This window comes from Parasteatoda tepidariorum, chromosome 2 (genome assembly GCF_043381705.1).
Source record: "Parasteatoda tepidariorum isolate YZ-2023 chromosome 2, CAS_Ptep_4.0, whole genome shotgun sequence".
In the NCBI taxonomy this organism is placed as follows: Eukaryota; Metazoa; Arthropoda; class Arachnida; order Araneae; family Theridiidae; genus Parasteatoda; species Parasteatoda tepidariorum.
In genome coordinates, this window is record NC_092205.1 from 20454806 (window position 1) to 20471492 (window position 16687).

At 27.8% G+C, this 16687-nt stretch overlaps 1 protein-coding gene across 2 annotated transcripts; it reads left to right on the forward strand.

The window, feature by feature from the left end:
- Window positions 1–1960: 1960 nt before the first annotated feature.
- On the forward strand, window positions 1961–14545 carry LOC107438501 (bromodomain-containing protein 3). Of its 2 annotated transcripts, XM_071177268.1 has the most exons (7): window positions 1962–2139; window positions 3630–3735; window positions 4941–5105; window positions 7764–7937; window positions 10472–10627; window positions 12316–12354; window positions 13796–14545. In XM_071177268.1, the coding sequence occupies exons 2-7, from the start codon at window positions 3654–3656 to the stop codon at window positions 13831–13833; spliced, it is 654 nt and encodes a 217-aa protein (XP_071033369.1). In that variant the 5' UTR covers window positions 1962–2139; window positions 3630–3653; the 3' UTR covers window positions 13834–14545. The 2 variants fall into 2 exon arrangements, with proteins under 2 accessions (XP_071033371.1, XP_071033369.1); XM_071177270.1 differs by lacking the exon at window positions 10472–10627 and having other exon boundaries at window positions 1961–2139.
- Window positions 14546–16687: the final 2142 nt, after the last annotated feature.

Below are 16687 nucleotides of genomic sequence, written 5' to 3' on the forward strand. Positions count from 1 at the left end.
AAAAAAAATTATATGTTTATTCAGAGAAAGTACGTTTTTGTGTCTGATTTCGTAACTTAATTAATAGTTAGCACTAATTAATTAACATATTTGAGGTCACCCCCAGGAACCATTAAGATTGACACTTAGTTCGTGAAAATCCGATCATTAGAACGAAAGTTTTTTTTGCGGACTGTACATGTAAATTTAACTGTAAATGTAAATATAAAATGCATCAAATTTAAATATATCTTAATAATTAAACAGTGTGATTTTTATTACATAATTTAAGAATATGAACAATGTATGATAATTGTGAAAATACAAATGGCTAGAGTAAAATGAGAGATGACTAGAGATAATAAAATTAACTCATTTCTGAAAGGATTCGCGTGCAGGTCGTTGGGCTACCGAAGCGGGGGTGCCATCCCCTCTGCAGAGGATCAAAATTGTGATGGCATGTCTTCGGCTCATCCTCAGGGATGTTTCCCAGACCGTCGCCAATAGCCCATTGTGCAGCTCTAGTGCGACGTAAATGAACTACAACAACTACAACAACAGCATTTCTGAAAGGATGGGGAAAAAATAGGAATTCATTTATAATTTAAAACAAACACTTAAAAATGCTTTATTTTAAATTTTAAACAATATAACATAAATAAAAAATTTTAAAGAAAAGTAAAAATTCAGAAAACTCGTTGTATTAAAAAAAAAAAAAAGTTTAGCTACTCAAGGATTACTTAATTGAAATATTCATTCAAAAAAAAATAAACTGGATACAAAATATACTTTGGAGTTAAGAGGGAGGAAAAGGGATGCAGCCGAATTCGATGATATAATTTTATTTAGTATTTCTGTATGACTAAGTAAATAATGCGTGGTATGACATTAGAAAACTATTGTTCACAACGATACCGAGAATTAAGTAAAATGTATCGCCGAATTATACTACCATCCAAATCTTCCCTTTGCTTATTCCAAACGACGCAAGATAATAACAGAAAATGTAAAAACTAAAATAATATAACATCAAATCCAATGCAAAATAGTATTACAACGAACATAATAGATAATAGTTGTTTATAAAGAAAAACGCTTCATAGAAAACATCGACCTTTCGTATGTTTCTAATGTTCGAAAGTTATGCAAAATAACGTTAGATTTTTCTGGTTTTCGGATGTTTCCTATAATAAGGTGCTACTTGGGTTTAAGTTTCATCCGGTTATCAATGAATTTGATCACACCTTTTCACTGGTGATTTTTTGGAATTTTACGTTTTTTTATTCATTGAAATTGTGACCATTCTTAAGTATTATATTTTGTCTCCATTTTCTATGTATATTTAGATAAGCTTATTATTTAGAGTGATTATTACAAAGCACCATGCATGTGTTGTTAAATGTAGCATTTTTTGTTATTTTTTTTAGCTTTAATTATATTAACTTTTTTGTAATTTAATAAAATAACCTATTTTTTACCACCACTATTCCTGAAAATAACTAATAAAAAATATTCGTATGCATTAATATGGCGTTTATTGGTTTCAAAATCTAGTTTAAAAAATATGATTGAACCCTCTATCATTTTTCAATAATAACTTTTAATTTAAAACCAAAAGTGGGTATAAATAATTTTCATATGTGAAAATGATCACGATTTATAACACTCTCACAATGTATTTTTAGATAACTACTAAGCTATTTAATAATTTTTTTAATTATTTTTATTTCATTAAATTTAAGGAAAAAAAAACGAATTTTAAGTTTCAATTACTTATAAATCATAATTAAAGAACTTACGTTTTATTTTATTTTGAATATTTACTCAATTTCAAATACAAAATTTTAGAAAAACTACATTTTATTTCAAATTCAACGCATAATTATTTTTTCGTGTGAGCAAATATTTAAAATTATAAAAATCTAACTTTACAAAATACACTAAACTGTTCGTAATATCCCCACTAGAGGGCAATAGTATCGTTTGTTTACAATGCGATATGAGCATGCGTGCCAAATGCATGTTTTACTTATTACAAAAAATATGGTACAGAGTGACCAAAAAAACAAGCATTTGAAATCAAAATCGATTATACTGCCTGTTGCTCTCTCTGGAATTTAATTTCTGAAGCAAAATATTATTGATGGATAGATTGTTGTGGTAAAATTAATAAGTTTTAACTTTGTTTGATATAAACTTATCAATTTGATGCTTTGTTTCGTTTAAGATGGTTTATTTTTAATTGTGCAGTTTCTGCGGTCATAATTATTCATTTTAAATGTGAAATTTTTCATTTAACTGTTTTAATTTTGCTTTGATTTCTTACAGTAATTACACTTTTTCGCTAGGTACTCACAGTAATTAACGTACGAAGAACATTAATCAGAATGTTAATCATGTTTTTCAAATTTGTCTTATTTTTAATGCTTCAAATTATTGCTAATTATTGATTGCAAGAAATAATTATTGTATTAAGTAGACAAATATTTAAAAGGCAATTCTTTTTTAGAATAAATTTACTCCAGGGAAGTTTTTAGGGGCAGGTGAATGAGAAAATTGCGTAAAATGCATTCCACTTGGTTTAGATTAGGTTGGTTTCACACGAGGATCGTGTAAAATTGTTTTTTTTCGTGCATAAATGAAATTATATAACAGCAATTGGTATATCATTTGCGTGTGATTTATAACATCTTTTACAGAGTTTTTTGTTTCAAAAAACAGTGAGATAGCCATGTCCTTTTTGTTACAAGTGACCTCATTACTTATTTCATAATTTGAGGCAATTATACCTAAACATGTAGAGATTATGCTTATTAAATCAGGTTAGTGTAATTTAGATGTGCATATGCTTTTCAAAAGTATGATTTTATTTAATTTTGTAGAAATTATGTTTATGTTTTTTTTTTTTTAAATAATTTTGTGAAACTCAAATGTGCAGAAATCATGTTTTTGTAAAACAGTTTAGTAACATTTAAATGTGTAGAAACTATGCTTCATAATCATTGGCCAGACATCCCAGTGTGTGCCAATGCCTTCCTCTAAAGATTTCTCCATAACAACTTACCGATTTATCTTTGATCTCAATTCTTTTCATTAATTGCAAGAAAATTAGACTCCACCGAGTCAGCCCATCTCCCCCGCTCTCTTGTTCCAGTGGGTCTAAAAAGCAGTATCTCTTTTAATGTATTGTCATCACTCATTCGAATCAAATGTACCATCCAGTTCATTCTATTTATATTTATGTATTTAATAATATCGGGTTGTTTATAAATCTTGTACAGTTCAAAGTTAAATCTCCTTCTCCAGTTATCGTTTTCATTTACACCACCAAGCATGGACTGCAAAAGTCCATGCTTGGTGGACTTTTCTCCAGTTTTGTCATTGTCCAAGCTTCAGAAGCGTATGTCAAGACTGGCCTGACAAGAGTTTTGTAGATTAAGAACTTTGTTTTTCTTGAAAGGAACCTAAATTTAGTAAATCTTCTCTGCCCACTTAAAACAATTACGTTTATGTTTCTTAAAACAATTTAGTTTAAGTTTAAAGTTGCAATAATGAGACTTTTTTAAATGATTAAGTTACAGTTAAATGATGTTAATGTGTAATAAATTGAAAAATATTTAAAGTGTTCTAAATGTAATTTACTATTTCAGCTTCTTCTAATTTCCCCTAGAAAGATGAATAGTGAAGAAATTAATAACAAACTTTTGCCACCTGGAGTGAATCCAATTTTAACTTTTCCTGTAGATAAATTAAGAGGTATATATTATTTTGTTTATGGTATTCTGAACTTGTTGTGTAACAAATCAAGTTGTTGATAATGTTTAATAGATAATGATTGTTTCATTTTTAGAATAAATGCCAAAAATAAATATGTAAAGATTGGTGAATATAAATCATTATTCTAATATACAGAAATATAGTAAAAGTTTTTTTCTTTTTCTTTCTAATAAAATAATACCATTTTACTGTGTTGAATGTCTTAGGGTGTTAGTGGAATTAAAGTATATTGTCATCACCTAAAAAAGGAGAGCTAAATTGTTAATGCAAATATTTTTTGTATTTCTAGTGCATGTGTATTTTTAGAATCCTTATTAAAATTAATAATAAAAAAGTATACACATGAAGATTAGCAAATAAATATATACCCCAAAATCTAAAAAATCACAAAGCAGTAAGGCAGATGCCATAAATGACAAGACTGATTTATAAAGTTGTTTAGAGTTGACCTCCCTAGCATATGTTAGTAGCTATTTTTTTTTTATTATTCTTGGAAATGTTATGAATAGTAAATAATAGAGAAGAATACAGTTTAACAAAATCAAAATAGCACAGACTGCAAAGAGATTGACCCTGCATAAAAGCTGAATTCTAAATTTTAAAATATTTTTTAAGTAGTGCATGTGAAGAGCATTTTTTAACACATTTATGAAAGAAATATGACACATTATGAAAGAAAATATAAGTGCGAAGATCCCCATCTAGATTGTAAAGGGGTTTTTTTTCTAAGTAAACTTTCACATATCTTTTTATGAAATGGTGATAGTCGGTACTGCTGTTAAAAGATTGGAGGAAAGTGATATTTTCATCCTAGTGATAATTCTTTTTTTATTAGGCTAAAACATAGTATGAATATCAATTTTTAAATACTTATTTGTGAAAAGTGTTGTGTAAAAAGGGAACTATTTTTGCATAGTTTTATTTTGCTTGTTTATCTAAGTTCAAATTTGAAAGCAGGATATCACTCTGGTTATAAATAAATTGTAGATTCCAACCCCCCTATCTAAATTCGTTCAACAAAGTTTACTACAATTTCTATCTTGAAAATTCATTAAATGATTTAAAATGATTTATAAAAATCTAAATGCATCATAATATATATATAACTTATGAAAAAATAAGTGAATTTTTTTTTTTGTAAAATAGTTTTGTGAGTTTACTTAAATTAAATATATTTTGTTTAGCTAAAGAAAGCAAACTAGGACAAGATCACTCATCGTTGCCAAGTTCATCTTCTTCTGAATCTATGGAATTTGAAGTTGAAACTTTTGGTATTGAAAAAGAAAACAGCCAAACTTTACCAGAAGAGAAGTTAAAATTTCAAAAATCCCAAATTGCTTTTTTCTCTGGTAACGCTTTATGATGTTGCATAGTTATTTTAATTAGTTTACATTTTTTTGATTGCTTGGTTTTATTGGTAATTAATAAATGTTTTGAGTCAGGATAGCATGTTTGACTTAAGAAAAAGGTAGTTTATGGAAATCTTCCTTCAATTTAATTTTGTAGTGTTCTTTTATGTGCTGTTATTTAATACCAAGATTTATTGATGTAAATCAATTGTTTTTTTAAATATCAATGATTAAAATAAAATGATTTTTCTTTTAAGAAATCATAAGTTTGAAAATTTTGCAACTGTTGAAATCTGATATATTTTTGTAGATTTTCACACTTAATAAAAATGTATTATAAATATATTGCTGTGTTACTAAATTTCAATTAGCAAAACTAATATAATCAATTGCAACACTTCTAAAAAGATATTTTAAAAATTTATTTATATCTTAGCTGCAAATGAAGACATAGGAAAATTTTATGCATTAATTGAAAATATATTTTTTTAAGTTTTGGAGAAAGGGGAGAAAGTTAGAATTTTTACTTAGTTTTTTAGTAGGTATTAATAATAACAACTTTCTATTCCACTTTTAATGAATATGAATCATGTATTTTGTATTACTATAAACCAGGGTTGGCAAGTTTTTGACACATGACGGTTTTTACCGGTTTATACCATGGTTTTTACCGTCATGTCAAAAACCCATCTGTCAAAAACCCATAGTTTTGGTAAAACTGTATTTTTATTTGAGTTTAACTGCTTATAATTTAAAATTAATTCATTTTTGGGCAATAAAATTAGAAAAAAAGTTGTTAAAAGATATTTAAGAACAGATTCTTGCATTTTCCCAACATGATTATATCAAAACATACTATTTGAAGTAAAATATTAGGATACTAAACAAAATTTTCAACATTTCCAAGCATCATTTTGTTTGGCATATTACATTACTGAAGAATGTCAAGTCATTCTTGACTTAGAGTTTGTTAGTAGTTACAAGTTTTGAAAGTTTTGTTTAGCTTATTTCTAATATTTAAGAAATGCCAAATTTTAAATTCTTCTTTTTAGTTCTTGAATTTATTAATAGTTCCAAGTTTTTTTGTTTGTTTGTTTATTTCTAACAATTAAGAAGTGCAAAATTTTGAATCCTTTGCAAATCAAGCTATAATGATAAAAGTTAAGTATCACTATTTTCAATAAGTATGTTACAATATTTCTGTATGAATGTATATCCTTCTATAAGAATGCGTGTATATAGTTGCAAAATCAATAGCAATCATTTACAACATTCATTTATAAAGGCAATTAAGTGAAAATAATATATTGTCTGCTATATGCCATAAATTAAAGAAATCAGTAGGTTTTTGACAGTTTTTACCGGTAAAAAAACGGTTTTTACCACTGTCATGTCAAAAACCAGTTTTTGATGGCAGAAACCCAACCCTGCTATAAACCAATTTTTAATACAGCAATATAATTTTCAATTTATCTTAAACTATAATAAAATTTAAATGAAGCTCTTGATTCTCAATTGAAGAATTGTCTAAAAAACTGAAAATTGCTTTTAAATTTTTTAGACAATTCTTCAATTGTATTTGAAAGAAATAAACTGCAAATTGGAATATCAGTGTTTGTATTTAAAATCATAAATTTTATATTTACATTGCTATAAAGTGTAGATTACTTTGGTTATTAGTAATTTTTATCTAAATTTTTATTACCATTGTTCATATGTTTAATCAACTAGCTGATATTGTCTTTTTTTGTTCATGTTTTCCTTGTTTTAAATCTGAATTATCTAATTGATTTCTTTACGTTAAAAATTAACTGTAAAGTTATTCCAATATATTATCATCATTATTCTGAGCTTGAGGTTTAATGGAATGGCTGAATAAAGTGTGGGTTCATAAAATTTAAAATGTTACAATTAATTTTGAGTTTTTTAAAATTTAATTATCATAATAAAATATTTCACCTTAAAAATATTATATTCAAAGTTGATTTGTAAATATAATGTTATCTTCCTATGCAGTTTTTACCAAGTAAAGAAAATTAGTGATAATATTTTCCAGCATAACAAATTATCAAATGCTGTTTGCTGGCGTTTAGTATTAACTTTTTATTCCCTTTTAACTCATTATAAAAAAATGCATTGTTTTGATTCCAATTATACAATTTAAATTTAATTGTTCATATAAAATTCATGCTTTTTATTAGCTTTCTTTATGTTCATATTACTGACTGTTAATTATGTATTTTTGTATAATTGTATTCAATTGTATTGTATCATAATCTATATTTTAGACCTGAAAATTAATATCTTCATTTAGTAGCCTATCCAGTGGCTGGTAGACTCTAATGACTTAGTAGCCACTTTTTCTTCAAACCTAATAAATCTGTGACTGATATCCATTGGTCTTTTTTATTGAAAAGGCACTTTTTGCAATTTTTTTTTACTTGGATAAAATTATGAGGAAGGCATTGGCTTACATTGGGCTGTCTGGCCAACTATGATGATGAAAATTGTGTTTTTCAAAAAAATTCATGATTGAAATAATCTATGACTATTAAAAGTTAATTTACTGCATTGTTCTTGATTTCTCTCTGTTTTACTTTTGCTGTAATGTATTTATAACATTAAATATATTTAAGTTTACTTTTTTTCCCTTTATAGGTGAAAAAAGTGATTGGCCAGCTGCTCTAAAATCTGAAAATGTGACCAGCCAATCGCTGATCAATAGTTCATCATCTTCCAGGTCTAAATTGCGTAGAAAAATTAAAAGAAGTGCTAAGCCCATGTCATCTAAAAAGAAGAAACAGCTGTCTCATAATATTTATAAGTTATCAGGTAACAATTTATTCTAGATCTTTTCTGCTTAGATATTTGAAGTAGTAGTGTAATATCTGATAATTTATTTTTTTGGAATGGAGACATTTAAGAACTATATTTCTATATTTTAGTTTTCACTGCATTTATTTTCTTTATTTCGCTGCTTTGTTTTTCTTATGGATGTAAATGGACAAATACTTGGTTGGTATTTATTTCACAACTTTTTTTGTCATGATGATAAATATAAGATCTTTTATGTCCTGAGTGAATTTTGAGAAAAAGGGTTTGTCTCTTGTGAGTATGCATCGAGTTAAATCTGAACCAAAATAATTCTTAATAAGATTTAAATGATCAGCTGTAGTTTGATGTGTAACTTTGATTGCACAGATGTAGGTCCCATATTGCATGGTCTATATCTATGTTTCATAAATAAACAGATTAATAAATGGATAAAGTGGTAGAGAATTTACAATCAACTTAACACAGTTCCTCTTTTTTCATTGTTGTGGCTTTAATTTGTCCTTCATATTCTGTATGTTTTCTTTTAATTGTTAAAACATCCTTTGAATTGTAATTTCCTAAACACGTTATTTTTTAATTTGAAACATATTTATTTTATGTTTTTTATTATTTAAATTTTATTTTAAATGTGCATTTACTTAAAAAAAAAAACTTTTTGTAACATAAATCAAAAATATTTTTTTTATTTTTTAATGTTAAGGAATTTTCTTTCAGAAGCCCATTTTTTAATCAATAAATTTCATTCCATTCCTTTGCTATTTTTGTTTCTGTTTATAAATGCTAATTTATAAGTTAATATGAGCGAAAATAGAAGTCAATTTCTAAAATAATATTTCTCCAAATAAAATAAGATCACTTAGAATATAGCAAATGAAACAGCTGTTACCAAAAAGGTTTTAGTTACAAAATTTTTTGCAACTTACTAGCATTTTTCATTTAAAGTAAATTATAATTAAACTTTTTATTCAATAAAAGTTTTCATAATTTAGTGATTCTGTATGTTTGCAGTAAAGTAAATCTTCTATTCTTTATGTGAACATAATTGTTTCATAATATTTGCTGTATGTTGTTAGCACGTTTTTTAAATTCTTTCACGTAAAACGAAAAATATGAATTCTATTCAGCTTTTAGTGATAATTGTTTTATCCTTGCTTTAGCAAAGTGCTATTTGAATTATTAAATCAGCATTGTGTTTATGAAAAAGAAGATTGTCTTGCTTATTAACATTGGAAAAGAGTACCTGATTAGGTTTTAAAAACAACTCATATAGAAATTTTAATTCTTTGTCAAATTTTTGCTAAATCAGTTGCCAATATATATATATTCCTTCANTAATCTTTAATTGCAGCTAAATTTTAGTTAGAAAGGACTTGACCAGGACCAGGATATTCTGACTCCCAAATACCCATACTTTTCAAAGTTTAGTGGAATCACAAGCTGTAAGCATATTTATTGGTGCCACTCTTCAGTCCTATGAACTGAAATCAATCTGTTCAATGCGAGCCGGGTGCGGAATTTGTACAGATTAGCTATCACTAGGATTCGAACCCGTTTCATCCTCATTGGAAGGCGAACGATGTATCCCCCAATGAAAGCATTGTTATTTTTATAATTATTGCGAAATGATCAAGTTATGATGCCAAGAATGGAAATTGTTGGATTTCAACATCTGCTTGTGTAAACAAAATTTGTTCTATTGTTGAATCTAAATTTCTTTGAGTTTGCATTTCCCTTTCTGTCAACATTTTAAAATAGTAGCCAAAGATAAATTAAGATTATTTTTTGAAAATAAAATATATCCTTGGACATAAAGTAAATAATGGGGAAATGTAAATTAAGTAGAGTTATTAATAACTTCAGAAGAAAGCTAGTAATTTATTATTCAATGATTTGTGTATATAGAAAGATATACAACATTAGCTGTTACTTTTTTATTGCTGTAAAAAATAACTTAATAAAATTAAAAAAAACATTTCCTTTCTTTTTTTTAGAAAAAAAAATCTAATTAGTGATTTTATTTATGAGCCATTATCATGGAAAAGTGCATTGTGAACTCAGAAACTATAGATTTTAAAAAATCCGGTAAGCAAAGCAAGACTGTCTTAATTGATCAAAAAATAAGTTCTATTTTTAATTTTTTTTTTAGAGTGGAACAAATAGATATCTTACTATATGACTCTTTATTATTTATTGGTTTTTTAGTTATAGTAAGTAAAGATGTTTCCTCCCATTTATTATAGAAAATGGCTTAGGAAATAACTGATTTAATTCATTACTGAACAATTGTATTATAATTTTGGTGAGTCATAAAATGCCAATTTATAATGTCAACTATTTTTATTCTTGTTTTTTTATTATTATTATTTATGATTTCAGCATGATTTATTCTAATGATCCATCAAACAATTTTTATGTGGAAGTAAAATCTTAATATTTTGGGGAAAAATAAAATTTGTTTAGTTTTCTTTTTATCTCAAATGAATGGATGACAATTTAAATCTCTTTAACAGTTTTTATCCCCTTCTTTTTAGGTAAGGAATTGGGACAACTTGTGCAGATTATACAATTGAGAGAGAATTGTTCAAATAAGAGCCCTCATGAAATTGAGATTGATCTTGAGAAACTTAAACCATCAACGCTAAGAGAATTAAAAAAATATGTTGCCTCACGTCTAAAGAAACAGCCACGTAGGTCTTTCAGTTATTAAAAATTTTCCATTGTTTTTCTGTAGTGCCATAGAAGGATTATATGAATTAAATATGGCTTTTTAGATATAAATAAGAATCCAGGTCAACCAAATTTTTTGCTTATTTTTTTGAATGTTGACACCAAGAGCTGTGATAGCTCAGGGGATAGAGCAATCGCCTTTCAATTACGTGAACCGGGTTCGAATTCCACCGATAGCTGGTCAATGTTAGTCCGCATCCGGCCTGCACCGACCACTATGATAACGTGAAATATCCTCAGTGGTAGACAGATCATGGGATAGAGTCCCTTTGCCGTTAGGCTAACCGTAGAAGGTTCTAGTGGTCTTCCTCTCCATGTAACGCAAATGTGGGTTAGTTCCATCCATAAAGTCCTCCTCAAAGGCAAACTTCTCCCAATACTTGAAGTTCACTTGTCTTCTGGATTGGGTTCATAATTACATGGCTACAGAGTTGAACATTAGTAGTCATAAACCCAAAAATCAGGTCGGCTTAGTAACTTCTAATGGTCGGGATTTACGTTTGTTTTTCTATCTTTTACAAGGTAATTTTTCAAATTCCAGTATTTTTAATATATTATTAGGTATGGGAAATTTGAGAATTGAGTAATAATTTTTTAATGTTCTATTTTATTTGTGACGATTCGGTCAGAGATGCTTATCCATGGACTAGCAAGTAGCAAACTGTTAATATAAAAGAAATCAAATGTTAATATGGAAGGAAGCAATATTAAAAATTATTAGTAATAGGCTTGGATTTTCGATCACTTTTTTGTTATCAGAGATTTTTCAAATTTCGGTATTTTTACTATGATATTATTAGGAGAAATGAATTTCAAATTTGAGTAGTTACTTGTTAATGTATTAAATTCAAAATGATTTCTTCATGTGTCCACCTCGTTTTACAAGCTTTTTTTTTTTTCTTTTCTTAAGAGCTCATCTACTTTTTATCTGGTTTTTTAATACAATAATTTGACTCACAAATATTGAATTTGAGTAATCATTTTTTGACTTACTCTATTTGCGATTAATTCATTGTTTATTCACATCATTTCTCGACCATTTTTTCAGCAGTTATTTTTCATTTTTACTCTTTTGCATGTACTCTTTTCCAACATTTTTATTATGAAGTTATTAAGAAGCTTGCATTTAAAGTTTGACTGCTTACTTTGTAATCTAAACATTCCGTCTAGCTTCATATTGCAGAGACAGTGTTTTAATTTTTTTAAAAAAGAGATGATTCCTTGTTGATAAGTAGTTATTTTTCAATACTGTCATGTTACATGTAACTAAAAAATTAAATTTCTCCTTTCTTCTTCATTTAATAATTTCAAAATAATAAATAATGCATTTGTTTCGTAAAAAATGTTACTTCTTAGATTCTCTTCCAGGGTACCATTTTGTCCCGCAAAACAATTTTTGAGCAAACTGCTCTAATTGTCTGGGTATTTCTCATTAAATATTTTTCATGTCCATCCAGGCATGTAAAGGTAAAAAAATATATGCCCTTGCCCAGTCAGAATTTCCTTGGACCTATTACGCAATATAATTTTTGAGCTGTGTATTCTACTATATTTATTCTTTTTTCATAATATATTATCTGTGCTTAAGATGCATTAAAGATTCATGTGATTTTATTCATTAATTCCTTGTTATTTTTAATTCATGTAGGCAGAGGTAAAGAGGGACGAGAAAGACATTACTATAAAGGTAACTTTTTTGCTACTTTGTTTTGATTAGAAATTGCTACATTACAATTGTACTATCATAAAAAACTTGATTGTTCGAGCTTTATTCATCTTCAAACATTTGTTAACAGATGTTCTTTTCTGACTTAATATGTTTTCATACTTTTTCTTTTAATAGAATGAAGTAATTTTATAAAATTTCCGGAGATTCTTTAAGTTCTGTTTAAAAATTGCTATTGTTTTCAGGTTAACTAAATTATTATAAAATAAATATAATTTTTTATCTCTATTTATATTTGTAACCATTGGTATTTTGCACGTCAAGACACATTATTTGTATGTATGCTTGAATTTTTTTTCCTCTGGGGGGGGGGCCGAAGTTAGTTGGGCCATCCCTGACTGAGTTCGTTATAATTTTCTTTCCTGGCTTTTTTTTAAAATTTTATCTGATATAGCTTATAGCATAGCTGGTAACAACCCCAGAATTTTCAGAGGATTTCCTCAAGTTCCATTGTTCTCCGTGCACTCTGCAAGGATATCAATTTTACGCGGAAAATAAACCTGACAGCTAATTTTCACACTTTTCCATCATCTATTTTGTCATTTCAAGTATTAATAATTAGATAAATCAAATTTCAAAAAAACTTTTTTTTTGTTTATTTGTTAGCCTGTTGTTTAGTAGTAAAATTTGATAAAATTCTATTCCTTTTACAATTAGTCTAGATCATGCATTTGCATGTATTATGTACTATAAAACAGTTTTAATGCAGTAAAGCTGTTAAAAATCTATTTTGAATTTCTTTGAACAGTATTTCGATTATATGGAAATTTGTAAAATTTAGCTAATTATAAATTTAAGTTTTTAAGGTGTCTTCGAAAATTTTTAAAAAAAAATCTGATTTAAATCAAAATTTGTTTTAAATCAAATGAATAATATTTTTTTAATTAAAAAAAAAAATTTTTTTTAATATCTTGAAATTTTTTTTCTTGATCTTGTTTGTCCTTAACTTGGTTTCTTACTGTCAGTTAAGTCAAGAGTTCGGTCATATCTACATCAGTCGACTCATTGTTGACGGTTGACAATTTATATTTTAGTGTCTAAATGAAAATCAAGAAAAATTTAAATTATCCCTCATAAAATTTAACTGTTAGCAATTGTTTTTTTTTTTTAAAAATATTTATGCAGAATTTTACTAACCTTGGATTATACCTGAATTTTGAATTGTACAAATTCAAGTTATTCTCGTTTGCTACATTCAATACTTTTATTTTCATTAAATCCCAACAAAATTTAAAGAGTCTTATTGTTTTCATAAAATTTACATTTTCCTGTGTAGAATTTTTTTTTTTTTAAATCATTCTTTAAAAATTACATTGAAATTTATGAAACTTTTCTTTTTAAATTTTATTCAACATTTTAATTTCTGATACTTTCTCATTGCAATAAAAAATTTATTTTGCAGGTTTAAAGAAGATGTTTTCACGCTGGTGTCACTGCTAATCCCAGAGCAAGAGTATATGGTAACAGTAAGAGAAGCTGCAGGTAACAGGAAGGTGTAAGAGAAAAGAAGACTCTGCCTCATTCATTGTACATTCGTTAATTATTGTTTGCTTAATCAAAATTGGCATAACCTAACTCAATAGAACAAAAATCTTGTTTAAAATTTTGAGACATTATCCAAATGACTGAATTGAATATTCTTTTACTTTTTTAATGTTTATTCATTTTAGAAGAAACTGAAGTCAGATTTTATGTGTTTATAAATTGCCTACTTTTCTACATTGATAAAATGTATTATTGACTTAAACTTATGCTCTGATTTAAAATCAATTGGACTCTGGGACCAATAATTAGCTCGACTGAGTTTTTAGGGGATCTGATTTTCTTTTATGACCAAATATTGAGAATTCTAACTTAATTTGGTAATTCAATTTTAAAATTATGCTAGTTTTAAATAAAAATGTTTGGTTTTTTTGTCAAAAATCAAATGCTAACCATATTTTGGATGTAAATGTGTATATAATATGAATGTATATAATCTATTAGAAAAACCATTCACTTAATAGTTTAACAGTTATTTATTTATTCTTTTTTTACTTTGTGTTATTTTTCTATTTTTTTAATTATGTATTAAAATTGTAATTAAATTTTGTAACCAATTCTTCATGTTTTGTATGTGATTTTTGATAATAAAATTTCATATTATTTACAATACAGTGTATCTTTTCTTATTTTTAACTAAAAGAGCCATGTCTTTTTAAGTTTAACATATTTTCAGTTATGTTTTTATCATTTGCTATTTTTATTAATATTTTTTGCTCTTATTGATGAATAAACTTTTTGAACTGAGTTACTGAAAGCATTAATAACAACCCCCTCAAGTCCTACAGACGAGGGGGTGGCATCATCGTGGCGAGGGGGTGGCACTGGACGGAGTGGGTAAAGTACGTCCGGAGTGTATACTAATCGTATGGCCACCCAAGACATGAAAGCCACTCCATTATGTCCAGCTAAAGTCTGTCTTCTACCCCTGGTGCTCCAGGTCTCTGACCATAGAAGCTGGCTCTTACCCCATCCATAAAAGAACAAACTGCCATTTCTCGTTTCCTCTGTGGACATCTGTCATCAATGACTTATAATGATGGTAATAAACACTTCGAAATCTGCACTAAGTGTTCTGCTGCCCAGGCCTCCCCTGACCACATTTTATCTTGTCTGGGACTTACCAGGCAGGGCCTGGTTCAAAATCCCCTGTTGGTGCTAGACTTTCTCAGAGTGAATGAGCTTATGGACCTGATCTAGTTCTGCTGGTCATGGGGATGAGAACAACAACAGCAATTATAACAAGGATATTAATTGAAGCTCATTGTTCTTGTCTAAAATTAACTTGTGGAAGGGTTAGTTAAGGACAAAGAAGATTCATCACAGAAAATTGCTTTAATGAAGCCATAATAACTTCAACAGAGACATCAATTTAAATTGTGTGTGTATTGAAAGGTAAAAAATTTCGAACTTAGATCAAAATGTGTCCTGTCATGGAAATATCATTTAAAAAAATATTTAATAAATAGAAGCAAACAAATAGAAAAAATTAAATATCCTTAAAACTAACTTAACTCCTAGTAAAAGTGCATAACTACTAGAAACAAATATAGGGAAACGTAAGTTATCGAATAGTTATTTTTTAGTAATTAGACACAAAATCTCTAAAAATTAACTATGAGAATAGAGTATGACAAATCACAGAAAATACCGCTGTGACTTAAGTCAGACAAGGTTTGAAATGGGATCAAAGTTGCAATTATGTTTCTCAGTGACTTGAGTCTCCGTAATGTATAGTTTGGATTACCAAGTAGTTGCAATAAATATTCATTGAGACTTTTTTGTGATATCACAAAATAAAGTATAATGTCAATGTCCTATTTTGACTAGTGGTTGACTGTGCCCACAAAAGACTTTTTCCCGTCCCTGGCGGTACGAGAAACAGCGTCCTAAACTTAATTTAGAAAAAGAAATATTAATAATTTTTTTTCTTCTTAAATTGGCATGCTGGCGAGTCACAATGCTGTAGAAAATTGCTTTTTATATTTTAAATTACAATATTTCTACCAGAAAAATTTAAAATCTATATCAACCATCAATGTCGGCTTGCACCGACCACAGTGCTGACGTCAAATATCCTCAGTGGCAGACGGATCATGGGTTAGAGTCCCCTTAGGCTATCCGTGGGAGGTTCTTGTCTTCCTCTCCATGTAACGCAAATGCGGGTTAGCTCCATCAAAAAGTCTTCCATGAAGGCAAATTTCTCCCAATACTCGATCCAGAAGTTCCCTTGCCTTCTGCATCGGGTTCAAAATTACAAGGCTATGGAGTTGAACATTAGTAGTCGTAAACCCAAAAAATTGGGTCGGCTGTTCAACGACGGTTATAAAATAAAATAAAATGTTAATTTAAGAAACATATGAACAAGATAAATAGCAATTTACGCATTCAAGAATGGGAATTTGTTTGTTTGATTAATGAGAATATCCCCTCAAGTATACTAGAATAACTATTTTTTATCGGTAATGTTTTTAATGACCATAATCTTTTACGGCATAAATATTAAAATTTATTTTTTCATGCTTTAGCAGATGCAAACAGTTTTAGATTCTTTGAAATTAACTATTTTTGCGGTTTCGTTTCTAATAAAAATTAGTAAATAAGTAATTTTGTCTCTTTGTAATTATATAGATGGTTGTAAACTTTGAGATGTATTAACAGTTTAGAACAATAATTCTCCATATTTTTTGTCCCATGCATTTCTTTCATCATTGTTATCAGAACACTTGTCCCAGTCTAAAATTCGAAAAAA